The following is a 26,771-nucleotide window of genomic DNA, read 5'->3' as shown; positions in this document are numbered from 1 at the left end:
GGGGGCGGCCCTAGGCTCAGCCCGCCTCCGGCCCCAGCCCCGGGCGGCCACAGGTCGCCTCCGCTGCGGCGCGCGGGTTGGGGGCGCCTGCCCCGGGCTGGGGGAGAGCTGCCAGGACTGCAGAGGAGTGGGCGGTGACCGGAGCGGGTCGGACCTCGGAGGACTCGGCCTCCGCCCCGCCTTGCAGCCCCTAGGCGCAGATCGGCGTCGAGAAAGTTGAGAGGCGCTCGGGGTGGCGTCAGGAAGGGCCGCTGCTGCCCTCCCGCGGCCAAGCAGCACCCGCTCCTGCCCCACCTGGGCGCTCGCGGGAGGCAGGACTGGGAAACCGGGGTGCCCACGTGGGCGAGGGAGTGGGACGTGGTGTGTGCAGAAGACCACTCTCTGCCACTAGAATCCTTGCGGAGCAAGCCCAGTCCGACTTCATCCCTAGTCTGAAGGCCCTCCAGGACCTTCTGGGACCTGCAGACCCAGACCACCGTTCTGCCTCGGATTCCCTTCCTTCCACTACCTGGAATTTCCCTAAGTCCAATTCCTACCTACTTCTCCAAGGGTACTCTTGGAAGTGCTTCTGGATCCCCAACCAGGAATACAGTTCCCACTCTTATTGTATTATTGTGCTGTTAGTGACACTTAGCCCCGCTGATGTGTTACATACCGTATTTACCTACATGTAGATCTTCCTTGTAAAAATGTCTGAGGAGGTGGACAAAGAAGGAGGAAATCTATCAACATTTTATTGACTTGTATTCTAGGCTTCTACATAACTCAACCTTTTAAATACTTGTCACAATCCCTTCGGGGGAAGTATACCCATCTCCTTTTGCCTGAAAGGAAACTGAGGTTTGAAGACGCAGCTTAGCAAATGTTTGAGATTTCTGACAGCAAGAATTCATACAGTCAGGCCTGTGTGACTCCATTGCTGGTGCTGTCTTCTGATGCCTACCTTGCTCCTCCAGTATTCCCCTCCCCTCGTCTAGCACAGTGTGTGGGACATGATCCGTTTTCCAGAAATATTTGCCGAATGGATGCATGTTAGAAGTCTTACAGACTTTAAAGATCTGAAGTACAGCCAACACATTTAGTAAATGAGCAAACTGAGTTCAAGAGCAGTTTGGTCCCCAGGCCTCTTAATCCACTCAATAGTTCACTCAGTGTGAAGTGAGAGCTATGTGCTGAAGACTGATTTATGCCTTCAAATAATTTACAGTCTAAATGAGGAATACAGACAATCTCAAGATATCTAATGCTTATGGAACCTGACTTATTAACGATTTCAGTCCTCACAATAACCTGATGGCCTAATAGTGTTATCTCCATTTTACTGAGAAAACAAATGGGGACTCAGAGATTACAGAGTTGGTGTTGGGTCTGGTCCTAGAATTCAAACCAATGGACTCTAGAGACCTTGCTCTTAATTGCCATTCCCCTATGGACAACTCTTGCAGGCAGCCATACAGGAGGCATTTGCTGTTGGGGGGTGGAGAGAATACATTAGCTGTGGGATGCCCAGCCCTGAAGAACAGATGAAGTATTCAAATTAGGTTGATGTGTATATTTTAAATAACAAGTTGAAGCTACTACAGGCCCACAGAGTCATGGGAACTCCCCAGAAGACAGTGATGGTGATGGAAGATGAGGCTGGAGAAGGAAACAGGAGGCAGACCATGAAGTTCCTATATGCCATGCCCAGGAGTTGACTGTGAATTTTGCTCAGATGCAGCAAGAAGCTGTTGGAGTTAGGAAACTAATATAATGAATAACTAAGGAGGTGACAGTGGGAGTGAAGATAAGTGGGAAAAGGTGCACACACACACACAGATACATAAATGTATATATTCAACAATACAGTCATGCATCATTTAATGATGGGGATATAAGAAATGCATCATTAGGCAATTTTATTGTTGTGTAAACATCATAGAGTGTACTTACATAAACTGAGAAGGCATAGCCTACTACACACCAACGTTATATGGTGTATACCATCATAAATGCAGCTCATTGTCATCATATAGCACATGATGGTACTTAGTGATTGATTAGCATGATGAAGAGGAAATTAAAGGGTTACCAACTCCAAGATTTCTAATTTGAGCAGCCAAGCTGATGCCCTTTGAGAGGACGAAGTAGGAGAAGAAACATGCTATGGGGAAAATAGTGGATTGAGGTGTGTTGAGGTGAAGTGCCAGTGGGATTTCACGGAAATGTTTGGGAGATGACGGGTATGTATGAATCTAAAGCTCAGGAAAGATCTGGGAAGAGACACCAACTTGGAAGAAACATCAGCAGATGGATGAAGCTACAGAAGTGTCTGAGAACACTCAGGGAAAGTGAGTGGATTGAGGAGAGGAGAGGGCAGAAAGAAGAACCTGGGGGAAAAAAATTCATTTTTGAACTGTCATGATGTCCTTTCTACCACCGCACAGAACTTTTCCTTAACTTTTAGTTTCTAATCAAAGCAAATAAAGACACGCACCTTTATCCACCGGGTTTATTTGCCAAGAGCCGTAATTCTGGGTCTAGTGGATATCCCTTTTTGGGTTAAACTGCCACTAAAGGCTCAGGGAGACAACTGCAGAATTTGGGCTGAGAGAGGGGTAAGCATGGAGAGGCTGGATGGTGGTGGGAGGGATGGACTGAGCCCCTCAGGAGTAACTGCCTGGCCCTCCTAAGGGGATGACGAAGACCGAGATGTCATCCCCGGAACCCAGCTTGTTGTTAGGGAGACGCCAGCCACGGTCCCGGGGGGTGCCCCGGGCCCCCAGGACCAGAGCTTGGGCCAGAGCTGTATACCTGCCAGGAGCACATGTGCACATTCATGTATATGGGAAGATAGACACAGAGGCCCACATGTGGGTCCCCAAGCATGGCTGCCCTTTGCCCTTTCCTTTGCCAGTGCCATCCCCTTACCATCATGCCATGCAAACCCTACCTGCTGGGGTCATTGGGTTCATAGGCCGACAGCACCCTGTCCACAGTGGCAGCTACCTCACAGTCATTGGTGACATCCCACAGGCCATCTGTTCCCAGGACTAGCACATCGTCTGGGCAGTGCTCATACTGTGTCAGGTCATACACTCGAACCTGGTGGGGAAAGAGTATAGGGAGGATTGAGGTGTGGGGTGTGCTAGACAGGGAGCTTGGGGATAAAGGGGCCCTGGATGAAAGCCAGCCTGAGACCCACAGAGGAGGGAAGGTATAGTTAAGGAGCCCCCATCAGCTCACCTCAGGGAAGCAGGAGAGGAAAGGCTTGATGGGCAGGGTAGAACTGCAGACCTTAAGGTTGTGGTCTCCCAATCCTCGGGTTACCCCAATCGTGGCCATCACTCGGGCCTGAGGGAAACATGGAGGGGGACGGCTGTTTAGTCCTCTGCCAGGCTCTCTGAAACCACACAGCCCTCCCACCCCTACCCTCAGGTAGAACCTCCACCTCCCTAGACAAATTGTGGTGGGTCCTCCTGCCCTCTCCCACCTCTACCGGGGAGTTTACCTTTTTGCCCTCCCCACAGACCAGAGGAAACCTGAGGTCCTCCAGCTCGATCTTTTTGTAGGCCCTGGGGAGGGGGGGAGTAGAGGCATCACCTAAGCATCAAAGCCCCTCTCTTCTAGGAGCTGGACACCCGCACACAAACCCCTTAGAAGGGCCCCATCCCCCAACTCCCAGCCTGGCCCAGCCTTCAGCTTCCACCTGGCTACTGGTGAGGGACTGGTCAGGTTGCCATGGGAACGACCCAGCTCTGAGGGAAGTGTTACCAGCCAGTCATGTTCTGGTCCCGGTACAGCATCCTCTGCCCCAGCTCCTTGGGCTGAACTCTGCGGGGGAACTCAAGGTGGGTGAATTCACCACCCAGCAGCTCTGGTTTCAGGAAGCCCTGGGGTTGAGAATGGCCAGACAGAGCAAAGGGCCAGAGGGTGTTACACTCACAGCGTACCCTGGTACAATACATAGATGATGTTAATTTTTTTTTCTTCTTTTGCAGTATTGGGGGTTAAACCCAGGGGTGCTTTACCACTGAGCTACATCCCCAGCCCTTTGTAATTTTTATTCTGAGACAGGGTCTTGCTAATTTTTTGAGGCTGTCATTGAACTTATGCTCCTCCTGCCTCGAGCTCCCGAGTTGCAGGAATTACAGGTGTGCCACACTGTATCTGGCTAGATGATATTTATTATAGCAGACCTTTAAGTAAAGGTCCACATGCTACACATTATTCTGATACACACATTAACTCAGTTAACTCTTCAAAACAACCCATGGGGCAGGAACTATTACTGCACAGAGAGGTTAAGGAATTGTCAAAGGTCACATAATTAGCAGAGAACAACAAACCAGGATTCAGTATCCAGGCAGTCCAGTTCCAGAGCCCAGGGGCCTTTTCTGTTCCCTCCCCCCACCTCTGATTTTACTTCCTTCCTCAGCTGGGGCCACAGTGGGTGCTCTAAGCCAGCTCAGGCTCCTTCCTGTAGCATTATCCCCTGGGCTCAGCCCTGCACTTAACAGCCCACACAAAACCGCCTTCCCAGGAAGCTCCCAGTAGGGAGTGTTCTGTGTTTGGTGGTGGTGGTGGTGGTGGTGGTGGTGTGTGTGTGTGTGTGTGTGTGTGTGTGAGAGAGAGAGAGACAGAGAGACAGAGGGGGGCGGTGGTTCTCAGGGACAAGAGTGCAGAGAGGCACAAGAACCAGTAAACAATGGGGGTAGGAAGTTTGGTTCCTACTTACAAGCAGCTGAAGACGCTGGCGCTCAGTCTCCGGGGTAAACTCCCGGGACATTGGAATGATTTCACCATTCCGGACAATGATGGCCCTGCCCAGAGACAGAAAAGGCCTGGCTCTCCTCAGCTCCCTTCATGGATAATTCCAGAGGGACCAGGCCTTCCACTTAGGATTCCTTACCCAGGACTCCATCTTTCCTCTCCTTGTGGATATATCAGGCCTTTCTTTATATCTATGGTCCTCCAAGCTCCTTCAATCTTTGGGGTTTCTTTAAATTTAATTTTATTTTTTTTTACAGTACTGGGGATTGAACCCAGGGCAGCTTTACCACTGAGCTACATCCCCAGCCCTTTTGATTTTATTTTGAGACCCAATTTATTATAGGGTCTCACTAAATTACTGAGGTTGATCTTGAGCTTGTGATCCTCCTGCCTCAGCCTCCTGACTTTCTGGGATTACAGGCATGTGACACCATGCCAAGTCCAATATTTGACTTTGAACCCCACCACCTCACTCTTTTATCCCCCCATCCTAGAGAGTATGGCCCCTTGTAGCCACTTTTAAAGCCCTTCTCCTCCATACCTGCTGTCACCTGCATTGGCCACATACACCTTGCCTAGCAGGTACACCACAACCAGTGCACAGCAGCCCCCCTCCACTTGGTGGCCACGACGCTCCCGCTCCCGAGCCATCTGCTCATCCTGCCAAGTGAGGGAGGAGAGTAAAAGAAGAGTTTGCAGACACCAAGTCGCCCTCCCCACTCCAATCTGCAGAAATCATCTGGCGTAGCCAGACCACAACTGGAAAATAGTGAAACACATGGGGGTAACTATCCCTTCTGCCTCCCCTCAGAACCAAACTCTGCTCTGGCTCTCAGTGGTGTTGTGGGTTCTCAGGGTCAGTCCCTGAGGCCACCTGACTGCAAAAATCAGCATCAGTGAATAGTTAAATTATCTGGTCAGAGTTGGCCAGAGTGTCTGCCTAGCCAGCCTTTGGCCCAGGCCACCCACTCACCATGAGCTGGAAGGCATTCTCAATGGCCCCTACTACCAGGCTTTCATGGGTCACTTCCTTCTGTGAAGACCAGCAGGACTGAGGACCAATCAAGTGAGTAGAATCAGAGCAACCTGGGGTCCCTGAGGTGCCTGGGAGGCAGAGGGGAGGTGGTGAGGGGTCTTGAAGTATTTCTACTAGGTCCTTTAGTTGCTCCCGGATGTGACGATGCAGGAGCCGTGAGGCCATTTCGGCAGCTCCACCACCGGCATGCCCATCAAACAGGCCCCAATAATAGAAGCAGAGTCCCTGGTGGAGGAAAAGTTGAAGGTGAGTAAATCTGTGTGTGTGTGTGTGTGTGTGTGTGTGTGTGTGTGTGGTATAGGGAGAAGAACAAGACTGTAGGCATCCAATAAATATCAGAGAGGTTGGCATTACAGGCAAATTAGATTTATTCACTTATTCACCCAGGGCACACTATGTGTCAAAAGAAAGGAGAGCCTCAAAAAAGCCAAATTCTGAGGATAAAAGATGCAAAAATCAGCATCAGTGAATAGTTAAATTATCTATAATTTAATTAATTTAATTACACAAACATCTACATTTGAAGTAGAAAAGTAAACATTCATCTGACATGGCAGGATTTAATGAATCAATGCCACACAAGGGTTCTGTGGCAAACACAGAAAGCTAGTGAGTTAGAAGACAGTTCTTTCACGTCTCAGATATAAAACCAGATGCCTGACATCCCTCAGGATGAGTGTCTGTGTCTCTGGAGGCTAGGAGAGGGGGTGAGGTCTTACCTGGCTTTGGCTAGGCTCCCTAGGGGCCCCTGTAACACTCCTCCGTCCTTCCACATACACCACTTCACAGCAAGCCTGGTCCTCATTGTGCCGGCTCTTGCCAGCGTTGATGACCCTGCCAGGCCAGAGTGACCACATCAGGTTGGACACCAGACCAGGTCCTGGAATAACCCCCACCTTAGACACATACACATCTTCCCCTGTCGGCTGGCCAAGCTGAGAAAGGTCACAGCCACCTGGGATCCAGGCCAGAGAGAAAGGAAGCCGGGAGAGCTGACGAGGAGTACTGTCTGGGTGGCAGGCCCTACTTCATAGAAAGGTAGACAGTAGCACCTGCCTGCCTCAGTTCCCCCCTTACTTGGCAAAAGAGGCTCCCTCAGGGGTTCTGCTGGAAGAGGCAAGATGAGGGTAAGAAGCTTTACTTCCCTGCTCGCCAAGACCCTACATTCCACCTCCAGCCTCAATCAGTTCTCCCAGTACTTTGTCCCCAGCACCCCACAACTCATCGGCACACCCACCTTCACCCTAAAACTACCCAGCAAAAGTTTCTGCCTGTTTGGCAGTGAGGAAGTGCTTCAGCCCAGATCCGGAAAGAGGAATTGAAAGTAGAGTAAGAGTGTAGGCCCACCTGGACTGGGAAGGAGCCACTTAACCACAAACTTCTCCCTTGTAGGAAGTTAAAAGAGGTGGTGGCGGGGCCATGGGACCACCAGCCACCTTTCTCAGTGATCTCAGTGTCCCCATCTCCCTCAGGGTTAGGTTTTCTGGTAGATGCATTAAAAATACACGTAGCCTAGGAGCATCCCCGCCGTCCTGATCAAGGGGTGTATTTCCTTGATCTGCAGCACTAGTAGGTCCACCCGGAGAACGCAGTCCAAAGGGTACCCTCCCACGGCCGTGGGCTGCCCCCTCCCCCACCCTGGGAGGCCGGCGGCCTTCTGGTGTCGGGCTATTTCTGGGTGTGGAGGGGGAGGGGAACGGTAAGAGGGACAGGGAACTGGGGCTCTAGGGCTGGGAAGCTGCTGATAGTCTTTCCAACCGCTATCTCCGGTTAGAAGGAACTCCACTCCTTTTTGAACAACCGCCCCCACCCCGCAGTTCCTTAGCCTCTAAACTGCCCAGCCGCGATTAGGAACCGGCCAATTCATCCTTGGCAGAGCCCCCCACCACCCCCCCCCCCAGCTCTGGGAGACAACAGGGGTTTTGAGGCGAGAGAGTGAGGGTGATCAACGAGTTACAAGGTCCTGAGGAAGGTGATTCAGGCTGCACCCGATTGGAGACAGGGCCCGAAGCCCAGAGGATAGCAAAGGTCCCGGGAAAGGGGGGTTCCTGGCTCCGAGCGCCGCACGGGGGGCGCATCCCTGGAGCGGGGATGCAGAGTTGGGGAGAGGTGGTAGTCCCATCCAGGTTTGGGTGCCCCGGGGGGGCGCTCACTCGGCGTAGCCAGTGCTCCAGGGCAGGCGGCGGCCCCTGTCCGGAGGGCTTTGCACAGCCCGGCCCGCGTGGTCGTCGGCGCGTCGCAGCCCCCCGGGACTCAGCTGCAGAAAGGTCGGTCTGGAGAAGCTCGCTCGAGTCTCTACGGTCTTCGCGGACGCCCCGCTCTCGCTCCGTGGCCTCGCTGGAGGGCTCTTGGGCGTCTCTGGAGCGGCGGCCGGTGGCGCCGAGGTCGTGCTGGGCAGGTCTGGGGATTTGGGGCGCGGAGGTGAAGCACCCCCGGAGCTCACCAGGTGCGCCACCGCCGAGCGCACCCGGTTTAGCATGCTGCTTCCCTGCCCCGCCCCCGGCCTGGCCCCGCCCCTCTCAGGCCCTGCCCCTAGGGCTCGGCGTGGGCGGTGCTTACCCCCGTTGGTCCTTTGAGGCCATTGGCTCCCCGCCGGGTTGGGGCGGTGTGGGGCAGAACTTCCCCTAGCTCTCGGCCACCCCGGGAACCGCCCCACGGGCTCCCGGTCTCTTCTCCACCTCATTCCGGCTTCGTCCTGCCGCAGTTTCTCCGAGGGGGAAGGGTTTGTAGTGGGAAAGGTCTGAGAGAAGGAAATTTTTACTTCAGTCGTGCTGTAGGAGAGACAGCAACTAGACCGTCCCTATTGTGACGAGGGTGGGGGAGGCGGTCTCCCCGCGCCCGGTTCAGGGTGGTCAGGCTGCCTTCAGGGCAACGAAGGTGATGACCTCAGAGCGAAACAGCCGTTTCGGGGCCGCTGGGTGTGAAACAGCTGGTGTGACAACACCTCTGGAGCTGCTGGAGTGAGAGCGAGAGCAGCGAGCTGGTGCAGAGTGGAGGCCCTGGTAACCATGCAGGTCACAGCCCATCACCTTGGATCAGAGAGCCCGGGTAAATTCCTGGGCTCTTGACGGTACTGTTAACTCTGAGGCCACTGCCACGTGTGGGAGAGCGGTTGTCACTCATACCCCACTTACTTTCTCAGAACCTTCCCCGTACACCCAGATTTAGACTTCGCATCAGTTAATAAGGATAACAACGTAATATAATAAATACCATTTATAGAAGACCTCCTGGGCAGTGGACCTTTTTACAAAGCACATTCTATACACCAGTTTATCACGCCCATTTTACAAATGAGAGGGAACTGGATGCGCCTGTCATTTAATATGACGTGCCCCAAGAGATCATACGGCCATTGAGAGATTCATAACCACGTCAGTCTCCTGATACCAGAATCCGGTTCTGACTTGAGAATCAGTTTGATTTCTCTGAATCAGGGAGGGAGAGTTAGGAAGAAGATGACAGCCGTGAGAGGGATGGGGTTCCTGAACCTCTGCCTTTCTCCTCTTTGCGCAGAGGCTGGGGAGTCCTGGAATGCTGGGCAAGTTCTCTGCCGCCAGGGGGAGACAGAGGCCAGGTTAAACTCCTGCCTGGGCGGATTAAAAGCCCACTTGCTTCAGGACTGAAACTAGACCTAGCACCAGGTGGGATGCTTTTTCTTTCTGCTTTCTGCCTCCTGGGGCGAAGGTGGTACTGACCTGACCTGGGAAGAGCTCTATTCCTAAACATGGTGTCAGGGAATAGATCATTTTAGGTCCCAGGTACACCCACCCAACACACAGTTCGAATGAGGTCAAGGTCTATGGCCCTAATGCAAGTTGGGGTAACCATCACCAGCCACTGGAATCAAGTTCATTATAGGGACCGTACCTCTGGGCTCTGTCCACTGAGTGCTTCCTTCCAATACCATAGTCTGTCCCCCAGGCTAAAATGTGCTCCCGGAAGGGGTGGCTTTCCTGGCCATTTCCAAATAAAAAACCTACAATGGTCACTCAGGTGATGGATTTGCTGTAATTATGCCTGAGATTTGGACAGAAAGCCAGAGCAAATAAAGTCACAAGAGGGAAAAAACATCAGACCCCACAGAGCAGCAAAGACAGGGACAAAGAACACGCTGCTGCTTGCTATGGGTGTTCCCCTCCTGTTTGAAGAAAACGGGAACCAGCTCTCTGATAAATGACATAACATCACTGCCAGGTCAAAGACTGAAGAAAAATATGACTCCTGGCTATTTTTATTATTCAGTGTTTCTGGGACAGTTTACTTATCACTTCTCACTGTCACACAGCTCCTTATTCCCTGCTCTTCCCAGCATCTATGGAGTGGCTGCAAAAATAGGCCACAGAGCTAGGGCCTGGAGACCCCTTGCTTCTGTACCAGATGATCCCCAGGGAAGTTGGCAGCATCTGTGGGCTGTTGAACAGCACCCCAGCCTACCCAGACCCTGAGACTTTCATCTCCCGGAACCACCCACCCATTCCTGACACCATCATACCTCCTCCATCCTCAGACTGCCCCAGACCTGGTAACGCGGTCATTGCCCCTACCCATCCCAAGGTGGCAGAAGGTGAGAGGAGAAAGGTAGCAGGCTGGGAAGAAGCAAATCTGTGGGATGTTTTCCTCAGTTCAGACGGATAATGTCTAGCCATGAAGGGGGACTGGAGAGCCTCAAGGCTCTCCACATGCAGGGGTTCACAGTCCACATGCAGGGGTTCAGGGCCTATTATTTTTATTATTTGGTGTTTCAGGGATACTTTGCTTATCATTTCTTCCCCTTTGCCTTTTCCCTCCACATTACCTCAACCCCCGAGCCCTGTTACAGCAAGAAGTATGTCCCTCCTATGAAGAGAAAAACTCACAGAACCCCTTTGCCCTTTATTTTCCTAGTACTTTTCACATACAAAATATAACCTTACAAAGAATTATACAATTGCTAGGCATAGTGGTGCGTGCCTGTAATCCCAGTGGCTTGGAAGGAGAATGGCAAGTTGGAGGCCAGCCCCAGCTATTTAACAAGGCCCTAAGCAACTTAGTGAGACCCTGTCTCAAAATAACAAATTTTAAAAGGACTGGGGATGTATCTCAGTGGTAAAGCACCCCTAGGTCCAATCTCCAGTACCTAAATAAATAAATAAATTGACAGTGGAAATTATATTACAGTTTTTTTCTGATGCAGACACTGGGTCCCAGAATTTGGTTCCCAAGTTGAAACTCACACCCATCATCCATACGGACCATTCACCAGCCTATTATAGCCCTCCTGCCTGTCACTAAGGATACTATTTCTGGGGTAGAAATATTGCCTTCCAGATATCAATCTAGGAGGGGACTGCTGAAAATAACTTTGTAGCTGGGTTTAATGGTGAATATTGAGGCCAGCCCTCATCTATACACCCTACTGTCACATATATCTAAAAACAAATTAAATAAATAAATATATATATATATATATATATACACACACACATACATACATATACATATATACACACATATATACATATACACACATATACATATATATATACTTATACATATATACACACATATATACATATACACACATATACATATATATATACTTATACATATATACACACATATATACATATACACACATATACATATATATACACATATATATCCCCCTCAGAAAAAGACCTCCTTTCAAAATAAAAAGGATCAGGGATGTAACTCTAGTAGAGGGCCCCCTGATCAAGCCCTAGTAGGAGGATAGGGAACAACTTTGTGCATCTATGGGAACGTTCTATATCTGCTCTGCCCAATACACTTGTCCCTAGTTTCTTGTGGCTACTGGACACTTTAAATAGCATTTGAGTGCTAAGTAAAGTTTTAATGAGTTTTAGATTTAAATTTAAATAAAATGCGGCTAGCGACTACCCAACTGGACAATGCAGTTCTGGAATCTTCAAAGCTCAAGACACCCTGCAGGTCCTGGCAATGACTCCTCACTTCCAGCGCCCCACCGCCACCCCCACCCCGCCGCCGCCCTGCACCTGCGAGCATCACCTCCTTCCCCTGAGCCACAGAACCAGGCGTCGGGAGACCTGCAGGTTTTGGAGGACCTCCTCGGGGCTACCCATCTGACCGAATCCGTAGGGGCCAGTGGTTCTCCCCTCCCTCCTCCTGTCCTGAGCCGCCAGGGGCCGCTGCGTGCCGGCTGCGCCCGCGAGCCCAGCCGAGCGCCCCGCGCTGTCCCGAAGGAAGCGGCGGCTGGTGCGGGGCTGGAGGAGTGGGGCGGCACCGGCGCCGAGGCTGCAGCGGCCGCAGCACGCTCCCCGGCCTTCAGGCGGGAGGATCGGAGAGGATCCGACTGAGCCCCGCAGGGCGATCGGAGCCAGGCCCAGGGCTCTCATCACCGCCGCGTCGTCGGTGATGCGGGTTTGGCCAGAGCCCCGCCGTCCTGGGGGCGCAGCAACTTGGTGACGGACGCAGACAGAGCCCTGGACTAGACGGCATTCAAACTGGCCGCACCAGACAGTAGTCTGCTTTCTGAGTCTTGGTCCCAGGTTCAGAGGCAGCGCGGACCTCAGGCCAGCAGGTTGAACAGTGGGCACCGCTGTAAGGGCAGGTAGGTCCCTGTGAGAGTGCTCAGAATTTTGGAGGACTGAGTGGACACTGGAGTTGGGTGAGGGTAGGTTGGGGAAGGTTGGAGGTTCTTGTGGTCTTCAACTCCTTGTTGGTGTGCAGGCTGCTCACTCAGTCTCACTACAGCATGGGTTGGAGCAGGGGAAAACAGGCTGGGAAACTGAGGTAGCGCATAGAAGTTGAAGAAAAATTCCCAGAAGCTTTCTGCAGCTTCCTCTAGCCCCTATCCTCTCCCCTCCCCCAGGTCTTTTGAGTCTTGGGGTTCATAAGAGAGACCAGGTGAGTGGGATTGGAGGGTCTGGAAGCTCAGAAACAAGATCACCTGAGACAGGCTGAGCATGTAGCTCAGTAGTAGAGCCCTTGTCTAGCATTCCTGAGGCCCTGGGTTCAATCCCCAGCACCCCTCACCTGGGAGAAGCTGCATTTCTAATAGTCGAGATGAGGTTTCCTGATAGGGGCGGAAAGAGGAGAGACTTATTCAGGAAAGAGATACATCCAGACAGGTGGGAGCATACCTATCCCCAGGGTATTGCCATCACTTCCTCTGAACACCTTCATTCCCTTTTGTAGGACCCTTGTTGCTGGGAGCTAGGAGGCAGGGTTCTCTTCCTTCCCGGGCCTCACCATCCTGTGTTTTACTTCTGCCTCCTTAGGAGGCTGAAAAAGGAGGAGTACTTAGGAGAAAGTGTTGGGGAGCTGTGGCCTGCAGTTCAGAGACCTGCTGCACCCCCATTCTGGCTCTGTGGGGTGAGAAAGAGGGTAACAGTGGCAGAATTGAGCCAGCTGTAAGTAAGTCCAGGAAGCAAATGCCATGGGACATTGGTGGTAGAGGCAAACAGGATTCAGGGCTCAGGAATCCTCCCCAGAGGTCTCTCCCAGCAGGAATCTATCTGGCAGATTCTGCTTAGAACCCTCCCCTGATCCTCAGCTCTGTCCCAAGATCAGAGAGATGACAGTGCTGATTCTTAGACCCCTCCCACCGCTGCTTCACTCCTGTGACATTGAAGCTCCCTGGCCACTGGTCCCAGGCTCATCCTGACTCTGTAAGGGCTATTCCCAAGCCAGAGGAAGAGACTCTGCCCCTGCCTAGAACAGCTTCAGAACTGGACTCCGGCCAGCCCACCCCCTTGCCTTCTCCCAAGCCTTCCTTTACCCTACCAGACCAGGGCCCGTGGCTCCCTCTGGACATCATAACTCACTGAAATCTTTCGTACTTGTCCAGGTGGAGTGAGTCTGAGACCAGCAGATGAGCAGACTGAATCTGAAAGATCCCAACAAAAGGTAAGTGAAGAAACAGTTGAAGATTTGAAGTGTGAGGGATGGGCAGAGATGGGGCATTTTATTCTAAGAGAGCAGCTGGGTCCTGGCATTTGGTTGATCCTTGATACTCTCAGAATTGTGCTGGCACTTGAGGGAGGTCAGCAGTGACCCAAGGGCTCGCTGAACAACAGAGGCACTAACCTGGGTCTATCCCTGAGCTTGAGACCCTGATGCCTCCTGAGACTGCTTTTGCCCCCATCTGTGGCTGGGCAGCTCCCAGCCATTGTGTACCAATACTTCCCAGATGGGATTCCCTCCATTTCTAGCCCACTCTCTGGAACAGATTTGGGAGTTTGAACCACCAAGGATGGAGGAGGATAAGGAAAGGGGAAGAGAGTTTGGGTCAGAAGCAAGGTGGTGGGTGGGCATAGGGAAGATTGCTGGGTTCTGGCCCCTGCCACCCCCATGCTGCCTGACCTTGGCAAATCATCTGACTTCCATTAGCCTTCTTTTCATTTTTAAATTTAAATATTGGTTAAATTAAATGGCCACTACATTCCCCAGGTTTGACACTCAAAAAATGAAGAAGAGCCGAGTATGGTGGTGCACACCTGTTATCCCAGCAACTCCCTGAAGCAGGAAGACACAAGTTTGAGATCATCCTCAGCAAATTAAGGAGGCCTTAAGCAATTTAGCAAGCCCCTTTCTCAAAATAAACAAACAAACAAACAAATAAATATGAAGGGGGGGGGCAGGGAATATGGCTCAGTGGTTAAGTGTCCCTGGGTCCAATCCCCGGTACAAAAAAGGAAAAAATAAATAGGGAGTAAAAAAGAAATTGGTAGAAAAATAAGTCATCTTCTTTCTCAGCCAACCACTTTTCCTTCTTAATGGCAAACAATGTTGTTCCCATAGCTAATTTTTTGACATTTTTGTTTGGTGTGGTTTGGTTTGGTGGTGTTGTTTTGTGTGTGTGTGTGTGTGTGTGTGTATGTGTGTGTGTAGTATTAGTGATTGAACTCAGGGCTACTCTATTGCCAGCTACCTCCTTGGCCCTTTTTATTTTTAATTATTTTTCCTGAAATTGACCTTTATTTTGTTGTACTAAAACTTTCTGATACAAAGTAACCTTTTAGTACAGAACATCCCAGGCTGTCAGATCCTGTATCTGCCTGCACACCACCCATCACAGACCAATCTGCCTGCAATGTAGAAAAACAGCATGTACCCAATGCCTCAAGAATGGTCTATAGTTTTTCTCAGTTGTCTGAGCTAGAAAACTTGTACCTGAAAAAGAAAGGTCAACATTGAGAACCGAAGCTTGCTTGTTTCTCTTTTGAACGGCTGTGCAAGAAATCATATCCCTTTTTAAAAAATATCAGTAATGGCTAAACTACAATCTCGTTTCTAGAATTACAAAGAATAAAATCAAGTCAAAGACATCTTGCTATTAAATGAAATGTTAGGAACAGTATTAAAATATGGACCCTATACCAATGACATGCGGAGCCTGGTATAGAACCTACTAACAGGACACTGCAGGACACACCGTTTAAGGAATCTTCAGCCAGACTTATGTGGCCTCCGAAGTGCATGCCCTTTTTATTGTATTTTGAGACAAGCTCTCACTGAGTTGCCCTGGCTGACCTCCAACTTGCAATCCTGCCTCAGCCTCCAGAGTTGCTGAGATTTATAGGTACAGACCACCACATGTGGCTCCAGAGCTAGTTTATGCCTATTCAAGCAGCATAAATAATCCCTCTCTTTTACACATTTTATACACATCGTCCCACATGTTGCTGCCCCCGCTTAACAGTGGATTATCATTGGAGATCACTGCATGCATCATTATATAAAGCATTTTCCATTGTGTTTCCACAGCTGTGTGGAAGAGACTGCCCTGGTACAGATTTCTCTTCAATGCATTTAGCCAGTCCTTCACTGGTGGCTGTTTGGGTTGTGTCCAGACTTTTTGAGTTTCCGTTTGCTCATCTATAAAATAGGTAATAACTATCCTACTTTGTGGAATAGTCATGAAGGATTCAAGAGTATGCCTGGGTTAAGAACTCAAAAAAAGGGGGGGGGAGTTAGCATGATTGTTCCTCCTACACCACAGCCCCCCCCCTTTTTAAATTTGGGGGGATACCAGGGATTGAACTCAGGGGCACTAGACCACTGAGCCACATTCCCAGCCCTATTTTTTTTTTAATTTAGAAACGGTCTCACTGAGTTGCTTAGCACCTCACTTTTTGCTGAGGCTGGCTCTGAACTCTGGATCCTCTTGCCTCAGACTCGCAAGCCACTGGGATTACAGGTGTGTGCCACCGTGCCCGGCTCTAAGACCCCTTTTAAATGTCACTTCCTCCTCAGGTCCTCCTTTCCTGCTCCCCTGTTCTCTGTGGCATCCATCGCTTCCTACAGTGACTTTGTGCCTGGCTGCGAGCTGTCTGGGGACAAGGTGAGCATCTTACCCACCCTTGGCTCCCAGAGGGCATAGCACAGAGAAGCGACTGGGGCTGGGCACTAGGAGAGCCCCTCCTGCCTGGAGCTGTGCGAGGTGTGCCCTTCCCTCCACAGGATGAGTGAAAGGGCCGTGCAGAACTGGAACGCAGGCCACTGGCTGCTGGCGCTGTGCCTGACGTGGCTGTGGACCCTCCTGGCTTCTGCTTCCTCTCAGCCTCCAACTGCCACAGGTTAGGGGGAGGCAGCAGGGACTGGGAAGGAGGTTTTCCAGCACACCTGGAAAACTGGATAACACCCCACCCTGTTCCACACAGGGAGCAGATTTCGGAGGCAAAGTAAAATCCATAGATTTCAGGTTCTGGCTCCTCCTCTGTTCATCACCCAGGCAACTGCTCCCTTCTGCTATCCCCGCCAGGAGGATGCCTGGGCAGACCCACTGTTCTCTGTCCCTTCCAGGCCAGAAGGTGTTCTGCAGGGAGAGAGGCCCTCGGGTGGGGGCTTAAGTCTAGCCTCCTGGCCTAATTCTGGGGTTTTCCTTCTGGGATGGCTAAAGCCTATATAAGCGGATGATCCTCCCCACGCACTGTAAGCCCTGGGGCCCTTGCCCTCACCCTGAGAAAGCAGGGAGGTGGGGGTGGGACCTGGTGCGGGACTTCAGCTTTCTTCTGTTCAGACCCAGGGTCTGCCAAAGGGTGATGAGTGTGGCTTCACTGGGGAGGAACAGGAAGATTTCATCTGCTTCTTTCTCCCCTGCCATTGGATTTTTCTGTGTGTGATGCTGGGGATCGAACCCAGGACTTGATGCTGCTGGCCACGTGGTCCATCAGTGAGCTAAAACCACAGCCCTGGAAATCTCTTAAATAACCTTCCCCCAGCCAGTGTAGTGGTGCACACCTGTAATCCCAGTGACTTCTGAGGCTGAGGCAAGTTGAAGCCAGCCTCAGCAACTTAGTGAGACCCCGTCTCCCAATAAAATATAAAGGGCTGGGGGTGCGGCTCAGTGGTAGAGGATTTCTGGGTTCTATCCCTAGTACTTCCCGCCCAACACACACAAACAAGAAAGGAAGGAAGGAAAGGCCTTCTCCCTAGCAGGTAGAAGGGGCTCAAGGACCAGCAGGTGGGTGGGAGGGGAGCAGGGCTGGAGGCCTGGGTTGGGGACCTGATCTGATGTGGCTGGCCCCATCAGTCCTTGTAAAGCAGGGCACCTGTGAGGTGATCGCTGCTCACCGCTGCTGCAACAGGAACCGCATCGAGGAGCGCTCCCAGACCGTAAAATGCTCCTGCTTTTCCGGCCAGGTGGCTGGCACTACGCGGGCACAGCCCTCCTGTGTGGATGGTGAGTGAGAAGCCAGGCCCTGGTCAGGGGGACTCTGAGCAGAGAGATAAGGAGGTCTGGTTGGGCCTTGCCATCTGCCGGGGATCCAATTTCATCCCCATCTCAGGGCTTTCATGATCAGAGTCTCAAATGATGGGGCACTGTCTGGGGGACAGGAGGGCAGATATGACTATCTCTGTGTCATAGACAAGGAAAGCTCTTGTTGTGTGCTGGCCCTCACTGCCCAGCCCACACCGACAGACACGTTCCCTCATACTTTTAGGCTTTCTGCCACACACAGCCTTTCGGACGTGGGCTCTTCACCTACTGCTCTCTCCCCAGCCTCTTCCACATGCTGCACTCTCGTTCCCCACCCTGCCTTTACGTGGACACGTGTGTTCCTTCACATCACCCTTTCCCACCTACCCACTCTGGCTTCTGTTCTCACCCTTAAGTGGCATCCAAGTAACCACGCCCACTGTGATCACATGCATGCCAGCTTGTGCCCTCCTGGTCTGTGGAGCTCTGCACCTGGTGCATAGTTGCTCACACACACCAAGCTGAAGATTGGTGCCTCTGTGACAATGACATGGTGGCCTCAGAGGCAACTTCACCTGCCTCCATTCCCCCTCAATGTCTTTGGTGAGATGCTGGGACCCGTAGGATTAAAGTTGGTAAGGGTATGTCCCCAGGCCTCAACAGTTCTGCCTCTCTGGGCAGCCCAGAGTAGGGCGGAAGACAAGGGAAACACTGGACTCCATGCCAGGGGTGTGTGGAAATGTGTACCTCATTCGCAGACCCCCCTCTTGACTGCCGGCTGTGCTCGCAGAGAGCTTAGAGCTGCACTCCTGCCTCCTGCCCCAACAGCCTCCATCGTCCTGCAGAGGTGGTGGTGTCAGATGGAGCCCTGCCTGCCAGGGGAGGAGTGTAAGGTGCTCCCGGACCTGTCGGGATGGAGCTGCAGCAGTGGACACAAAGTCAAAACCACTAAGGTATCCAGGTGGACACCTCATTCTACTCCTCTTCTTCCCCCTTCGCCTGGGGCAGCCAAGGGGGCACAGGAGCCCTGGGGATCCAGGATGGCATGACCCAAGGTGGTATCTGTGAGCAGTGAGCTACTCACTGCATCCCCAGGTGGTCCTTCCAGGTCGGACTCTGGGGACTGGTGTTAGGGCTCTGGATCAGAAATCCAGGAGTGTCTTTCTGGCAGATTTTTTGATAGTCCATGTGCCTTGGTTTCTCTTCTTTGCCTGCAGTGAGTTTGCTTCTGGAAAACATCAGGTCTATACAAACAAAGTGGGGAATTGGGGAAGCTATCTAGATAATTCAGGGAGGAGTCTCTCCTCCTACCTGAATTCCAGGTATGGTAGCCACTCTGCCCACCACTTCTCCATGGACTGTCCCCCCATTCCCACAATTCTAAACTCCTTACAGCTCACACCTCCCTTCCTCTAGTCAAATTGCTCTGTCTGCTGTGACAGCACCCAAGAGGATTATTATTTTCATGGTTTGTTGCCTGCCCCATGAAACAAGGGGTAATTAAAATTTTATCAAAGTTGTTAGCAATTCCATGCGTGTCATGGTTAATTAGTTGCATCTCTTTGTCATCACCATTTGTACAGATGAGTGACACTGCGGGGCCAGCCAAGGCACTGCCTTCTACATTCCGTGCCCATCACCACACACATCAAACAGGCAAACAAACAAGAAGAGAAGGAAAGGCAGCCTCTACAGTTTTGAAGAAAGCAACCTTTTTCCCAGAGCACAGAACAAATGGAGCAGGGATTTTGACTAGATATAGAGCATCTTATCTGTAGGCAGACAAAGGAGACAGCCATTCTGAATATACCTAAGCCTAGCTGAGAGTGAGACCCACCACAGAGCTTGTGACATTTTTGCCACATTATATGTTTAGGTTTGTAGCCTATAAAGCCTACACTGTGCTTGCAATTTGTACAGTGACCTGGAAGCAAACAGTGGGTAAAGTGTGCCTGATTTATGTTTGCAAGGTCCACCTGGCCACTTTCCCAGCCTGGACTGCTTCAGGAGCAAGGGACCAGCAGCAATGTGACCTGCATATCCTGGAGAGTCTCTGGCACACTGGGATGGATCCACCTTGTCTTCTCTAACCTTCCTCTATTGTTTGCTGTCTAGGTCACACGATAGCTCTTAGGGATCACAGCCTGGACAGGAGAAGCTTGCTTGAGCCTTGGACTGAAGAATGGCATCCAGTCATCACCCAGCAAATTTAGAGATTCACTCACCTGGACTCACTCTCCATGTCAAATTCAGCATTACCTCTCTTGATTTTAATCAAGTCGCTAAGCAGATATGGATGGATCTCCAACCGCATATCTAGAAGACTGTGCTCTGCTAGAGACAAAGAAGGTCAAGACACAATTCCTGCCCTTAAGGAATATCCAGTTGAGTTGGGGAATTGAAGACAGATAATTTAGGTCATTGAAAGTCTATGGCACCATGACTTCTGAACCACCTGCTGTGGGCATGGTAGGAGTTTGGGGATGAAATTTTTGAAACTCTTTGGGTACTCTCTGGTCATAAGGCACAAAGATGAGAATTCACACTCATCAGCACCTTTCCATCCATCCTGATTCCCTGGTAAACTGCTAACAAGTTGAAGGAAAGCATTCTCCCTTATGCCAGGTCAGTGGTCTCTCATTTGGATGGGATTGGGGAAGGAAAGCAACGATCGTGACAACTTTCCAGCAAAGCATCTGTGGAGTCATGGCATATTTGAGCTGTTTGTTGGGTATGGAATGCGCAGATCCTTAGAATCAGCCTCATCCAAGCACCTCAGGTTTCTGTTCATTTCCTTATTGTAACAGATAAGAAAGCTGGATGTGGTGGCGCACACCTATAATCCCAGCAACTCTGGGGCTGAGGCAGGAGGATCACAAGTTTGAGGACAGCCTGGGAAATTTAGCAAGACCCTGTCTCAAAATAAAAAGAGCTGTGGGTGTAACTCAATGGTAGAGTACTTGCCTAGCATATGTGAGGTCTGGGTTTGATTCCCCAGCATTAGAGAGAGAGAGAGAGAGAGAGAGAGAGAGAGAGAGAGAGAGAGAGAGAGAGGAAGAAACTGAGCCCCAGAGTTCTGAGATTGAGATGATTATCCCATGAGCTCACAGCCTGGTCTCTCAAATCTCTAAGACTGCAGCCTTTCACTAGTGTGGACATTGGGATTCCAACCTGGACCTTCCTTGTTACTTTGATCTCAGCGCCTGACCCTGTAAAGCATTGGCTGGACAGTAGCAACATTTTTCTTGGAACATGCTAGACACTTTGACCAAGTTTACTGTTCTCCTATCTGCAATAACCCAGAATCTTCACACTCCGGGATGTAGAGTTACTTTGTCTCCACTCTGCCCTAAGTCCCCCAAATTCCAAATAGGTTCCATGATAACACAGAGGTCACTCAGCCCACTTGCAGTGGGGGCGCTTGGTTGGCATCCCCATTGCCTGCTCTGACCTGTCTCTTTTGTGGTCTTTAGCCTCTGACACTCTCAGAGGTTCCAGTTCTAGGAGAAAGTCTGGGAGGAGTGTAGGGCTGGCCAAAGTCCTGTCCCTTCAAAGTTACCTGCTGAGGTGGTAGGCTGGAGCCTTTGTCTAGGGCTGAGGGTCAGCTGGCACCATATGATAGCTTGGATGCAGCCTCTGTGACGGTGGGGATCACCAGGGCTTTAGTGGGTAGGGTGTCTTCAGAAACCAACTGGGATGATGCCACTTTCTGATCCTCAAGAAGGCAAATAAGATGATTTGGGACTAGTCTCAGTTCCTCCCTCTCTGCCTACCTCTTTATACAGTAGAACCAAGACTGATGTGTCCCTCACCCCACCCTAGTGTATTTTTTCTTTTTCTTTCTTTTTTGTTAATGGGGTGAACAATAGTGCCAGCTTCTCGCTGGACTGTAAATATCAGTGCTCTGACAACTATAATCTCTGCATACAGGGGGCTCTCAGGTGGGGTTATCAGGGAGCTGATCAAAGCCGTCCTTACCTCCTTCAAGGCTGAGAAAGGACCTGGAGGAGGGAGTAAGAGGATGACATACTATTCCTGGAAAGAGCTAGACAGTAAATATTTTAGGCTTTGCAGACCACAGAAGTCTCTGTTGCACATTCTTTGTTTTCGTTGTTTGATTTAAAAAAAAAAAAGAAAAAAACTTTCAAAATTGCAAAAAACATTAGCTCAAATACAAAAAACAACTCTTGGCCTTTTTTAGAAGGTTACTAATCCCAGTGAACCTCTGAAGTCAGGCCATGTCTGCAGCTTGGGATGGCTTCTCAGCCTCCTGGCCTGCCCTGGGTGCAATGGAAACCTGAACTTGAGGGCAGGGGTGGGTTTTGTTTTTCTCTGAATGCTCCTTTAGGGGTATATAAGTTAATTATTTAGACTATAAGTGAGACAACTTTAGCAGAGTCAGGCAATAAAAGCCTGCTCTTCTGGAGGCCAGGGTGTGGATTCCTCCATTCCCTCCCCACCCTCAAGACTGTGTCTAGGAGGGAGGACAGAGCTCCAGGCCCCTGCTCATCATAAGCCAACCAGTGCCAGCCTCTGCACCAGCCAACCTCATTCTCCTACCTTCCCTGGCCTCCCTCACCCCTGCTCAGAGGAGACTGCTTTCCTTTGACACATGCTGGGATCTGGTAGTTTATTTTATTAGCTCCTCAAGGCCCCATTTCCTCCAAACCTATTCATATATTTATCTGAAGGGCTTTGAAGGGTATCCTTTGCATGGCCAGAAAAGCCCCACATGAAGGATCTGATGGAGAAGGTGTCCCACTTTCCAATAGTAGCTCCCTGGGATCTTGTTTCCAGCTAAGTCAATATTTGTGTGCATTTTGTAGCTGTACAATGACAGCCTAGAATGTAAATTGGTTTCCCTGGATTGTCTTCCTCCTCTCCCCTTAGTGTGCTGGGCTCTCACATCCTCTGAGTTCACACGCACCCTCTGCCCCTCATCTGTGAAGGCCTTAGGAAGGTTGCTAGTTACAGATCACAGAGCAGATTTCTGTGGCCTCCTGGCAGTTTCCTTAAGGTCTGTGAGTGACATCTTAATTAATGGCCCCAGACAGTTGCACAGAGTTGATGCTGTAGCTTCCTAAAATCACAAACTCATAGCTGGAAGGGATTTCAGGGGCCAGTTAGTTAACTCGCTCATTTATTAGATAAGGAAAGGGTGGCTTGGAGAGCTTAGGTAATTTTCCCAAAGATACACAGCAGACTGCTGGCTTGTTCTGCCCAGTGACCCACCCAGACAAGTGATCTTTTCATTACTGCACATCACTTCTTACCCCAGAACTGATGAGGGACCTGCAAAGTAGTTATCAAGAATGAATGTGAAGCTAGGTGCTGTGGTGTACACCTGTAATCCCAGCGGTTCAGGAGGCTGAGGCAGGAAGATCTAAGTTCAAAGCCAGCCTCAACATTTAGCATGACCCCAAGCCACTTCCTGAGACCCTGTCTTTGAATAAAATATAAAATAGGCTGGGGATGTGGCTCAGTGGTTAAGCACCCCTGGGTTCAATCTCCAGCACAAAGGAAGAAAATGAGGAGAGGGAGGGATGAAGAAGAAGAGAAAGAAGGAGGAGGAGAATTATTAACATGAAGGAGTCTGGACACTTTCATGGCTTGAGTGCAAGAGGACAGAAGAAAAATGGAAACATTTAGAGATACACACACAGAAAGAGGGAAGAAGCAGTCAGGTTCAGTGGGGCACACTTGTAATCCCAGTGACTGGGGAAGCTGAGGCAGGAGGACCACAAGTTTGAGGTCAGCCCAGGCAACTTAGCAAGACTCTGTCTGAAAATAAAAAGTAAAAAGGGGTGTGGATGTAACAGTGGTCAAGTGCCCCTGGGTTCAAGCCCAGTACTGCATCACTTCACCACCACATCAAAACACCAGAGCACAGAAACAATAAAACAAAACTAATGCCACGACGAAGAGAATTTGATTTTTACCTTTTCTGGAGGAAACAGAATGGAGCCCCTGTCAACCCCTGAAAGCTGTGAAGCCAGACCTGATGGCTTCTAGGTTCTTACACTCTGCTTACAGGAGTCTGTAAATGAAACTCCTTGGTCACCTTTCCTTGTTAATAAAGTTTTATTACAACAGAACCATGTTTATTTGCTTATAATTGCCTACTAATTATTGGATACTTTTGTGCTATAACAGTAGAGTTGAATTTTTTGAAAGAGACCACATGTCCCCCCTCCAAAAAAAAAAAAAAAACCTAAATAATTATCTGAGCCTTTATAGAACAATTTTGCCAATCCTTGCTAAAGTATGCTTTTTTTTTTTAAGCTTTCTCAATATGCATACTTCACGATCTGGAAAATGAGACTGCATTGTATTCCTGCTTTGGGGGGCCTGTTTGTTTGACACTGAGTGTGCCTGTGTCCCCTTTATTCCCTTCCGTTGTCACTTGTGATACCTGAAAAGAATTGAAGACATCAAGACTAAGAGAGAGGAGATGAGGCTGTGGCCCAGAGGTAGAGCGCTTGCCTAGCATGTGTGAGGCACTGGGTTGATTCTCAGCACCACATACAAATAAATGAATTAAAAAGAAAGAAAGAAAGAAAGAAAGACTAAGAGAGAGGCCAAGAGAAGACTTGGAGCAGATAGAGCCTTCCCTAAGGTTTCGTCACTCCATACATCAGTTCAGTTCATGCTTTCCAAGTTCATGTTGTTTCTACTTTTAAACTTAAAGAATATAACTGCAGGGGCTGGGACTGTAGCTCAGTGGTAGAGAGCCTGCCTCGTAAGTTTGAGGCACTGGGTTTAATCCTCAGCACCACATAAAAATAAATAAATAAAGATATTGTGTCCATCTACAACTAGAAAAATACTTAAAAAAAAGAATATAACTGCATATGTATCTTGGTATAATGATAAAATTGTACATGCATGTATGCTTTTGGTGTTTGGGGTGTCTGTGGATTTTAGTATTTCCATGCCTACAAGCAAGGATGATATTCAAAATACGTACATACGTACAAACTAGTTCAGCACAGAGATGATTAATCAAGCCAGAGGGCTAGACCAGGGCACACTGGCTACACACAGCCCAGCACATAATTGTACATTCCTCCTCCACCTGCTGGGGCTAAGATGGCACTCCTTTACAGTGTAGAGAGGACTCATTTCTCTATTCCCCCAGGGCAAGTAGCTAAACTGGATCCCGATATCCTTAAGCTTGTGGTTTGTCACTGAGTGTGGTTCTGCGGTGGACATGGGCACAGCAGCTACTGGACCCAGATGGCTATTCATGTATTTGGAATAGACTTTTAAAATAGGTAAAAAAAAAAAAGCCCAGTCAATTGTCTTTTAAACCATTCATGAGGGTACTAATTCTGGAAGGGGAGTTCAACTTTTGAAAACGATTATGCATTTTCAAAAGTTGGATTGACCTACATGTTGGGTGATTGGCAATGCACCGTCATCACTGCTATTAATGAAAGTCTACCATGTATCAAGTACCATTCGAGGTAACCATATATTAAACATGTGAACTAAAGATCTCCAAAGAGCCTGCAGACTGTTTGATCTTGGACATCTAACATATCTTGAGTGGAGAGATGGAATGTTGCAGATCAAGAGCCAAGTTAACTTGGGCTATCTTCAATCTCTTTTAATAGCTTTTTATTATTGACCTCTGTATCCGACCTAGCATTCTTGTGACTATGAAATAAAACTCTTGGAATGAATACTAAGCCTGGTAAAAATGTGATGACATCTGAATCTTGTAAAAGATTTCCTCAGTTTATGAAAGATAACACCTGAATCTTCTAGAAGAGAATTCTCCATCTCTTTGTAGTCCCCGTCTAATTTCTTCTGTGACTATAAAAGCCCATTCTACTTCTTCCACAGGAGAACCATGTCATTCCAAGGAACTTGAATCTGTTCCCAGCCCATGGCTACTCATGTTTGGCTCAGAATAAATCATTTTCTTATTCCTTAGAGCAGAGTTGTTATTTTCTGTTGACAAACAGAACTCCTCCCATCTTAAAATTTTGAAAGAGGGCTTAAAGGTTGGAAAAAGAAAGTGGGGTACGAATTATTCTCGAGCATCCCTACATTCTAAATCAAGATGCTAGACTATTTGTTCAGACTTGTAAAGTGGGTGGTCAACAGCTCATTACCCGCCTCCTCACGGAATGATAGAAGGCTAAGAGTTGAGGCTGAAAGGTGCACTTGAAGAGCTGTCTGCAGAGAGATGTCACTTTCTTCTCCCTCCAGCCAAGGGTGTTGATTCTTTCTTACTATAACCCTTAAGGTGGGTAATCCAGAGAAAAAAACCCTAAGAGTTTGACTGGAATCATTGATATATGTGTGGGGTAAAGGGACTCAGGCCTAAAGATAATCTAAAGGCAAGTGGCTGTGGCAGGATTGCTGCTCTGATAGTGAGTCCAGATGACTGCCTTCAGGGTGAGTGCACCCCTATGACCTTAGTCATAATGTTTGCATTTTCCATGGGCCAGATGTAGACTGCCCTGGAGGACCTGGAAAAGAGAGGTGACCCTAACTAGGGAAAGACTTACAGAAGCCACATGGCCAAATGGTCTTAAGTGGCCAGTGGAAGGAGGTATTGCCCACATCAAGGGACCTATAAGTAAGAGATCCTCTGCAATAGGACATCGTCCAGAAACCCAGGACAATGTCCCTCGAGACAATGCCAAACTGTGATAGAAAGAGAAAGATTCATAAACATTAAATAATTTGCTCAATATCAAGCAGCTAATAAATGGTGTATGGTGGTTTTGTATAGGGTCAATTTGGGTAAGCTAGAACTACATTTTCCAGAATCATCTTCTTGTCATGGTTAGGGTTGGCTAAAAAGATATATTTTTAAATTATGTGGAAGGCAGAGAAATTCAGCAGTAGCAGCAATTACTTCCAGCATGTTCCAGGTCATACTTATTCTGCCCCATGCCACTACCAGAAGTAGTAGCAACTTCCAGCCCTTTTGACCCACAGAAATCTCAATCCATATTTCAGAGGCAGAGACAACAGAGTTCCATTGACTTCTCTAGGATCCTGCTCTAGTAGCTGGCCTGCCTGAGCTCAAAAAGTTTGAAAGGCTTTCTCTGATCCTCTAATTTCTCTATGCAAACACTTATTCCCCCAGTGTCTCCAAAAATCATTGCTATTGCTTGATTATGGTTTATTCCCTTCAAAGCTCATGTTGTAATTTGAAGTGATGGGAGGTGGGACCTCTAAAAGGAGATCTGGTTGTTAATGCCTTTCTCACGGGAGTGGGTTTTGCCTCTTCTGCACACACCCATATGCCCTGCCACACTGAGGCCCTTGCAGAAACTG

General features: G+C 49.5%; 2 protein-coding genes across 2 annotated transcripts; one reads left to right on the top strand and one right to left on the bottom strand.

Annotated features, from left to right (window-relative positions):
* Positions 1–2,477: 2,477 nt before the first annotated feature.
* Ppm1j (protein phosphatase, Mg2+/Mn2+ dependent 1J) lies at positions 2,478–8,280 on the bottom strand. The gene is made up of 10 exons (XM_046458238.1): positions 7,942–8,280; positions 6,508–6,622; positions 5,726–6,013; positions 5,294–5,412; positions 4,718–4,802; positions 3,754–3,872; positions 3,491–3,554; positions 3,226–3,333; positions 2,933–3,084; positions 2,478–2,793 (listed from the first exon to the last, which is right to left on the bottom strand). Exons 1-10 carry the CDS (start codon positions 8,265–8,267, stop codon positions 2,646–2,648), a joined length of 1,524 nt encoding a protein of 507 aa, XP_046314194.1. The 5' UTR covers positions 8,268–8,280; the 3' UTR covers positions 2,478–2,645.
* Positions 8,281–16,031: 7,751 nt separating this feature from the next.
* On the top strand, positions 16,032–23,518 carry Tafa3 (TAFA chemokine like family member 3). The gene is given in 6 exon segments (XM_058583607.1): positions 16,032–16,115; positions 16,235–16,350; positions 17,307–17,459; positions 18,237–18,282; positions 18,284–18,427; positions 19,590–23,518. Coding segments are annotated over 5 exon segments (510 nt in total). The 5' UTR covers positions 16,032–16,115; position 16,235; the 3' UTR covers positions 19,642–23,518.
* Positions 23,519–26,771: the final 3,253 nt, after the last annotated feature.

This window comes from Marmota monax, unplaced genomic scaffold (assembly GCF_021218885.2).
Source record: "Marmota monax isolate L192 unplaced genomic scaffold, Marmota_monax_Labrador192_F-V1.1 WCK01_AAM20220418_F8-fsc00087, whole genome shotgun sequence".
NCBI lineage: Eukaryota > Metazoa > Chordata > Mammalia > Rodentia > Sciuridae > Marmota > Marmota monax.
Note: the sequence above shows the minus strand (reverse complement) of the source record. Positions and strands in the feature narration are given on the sequence as shown.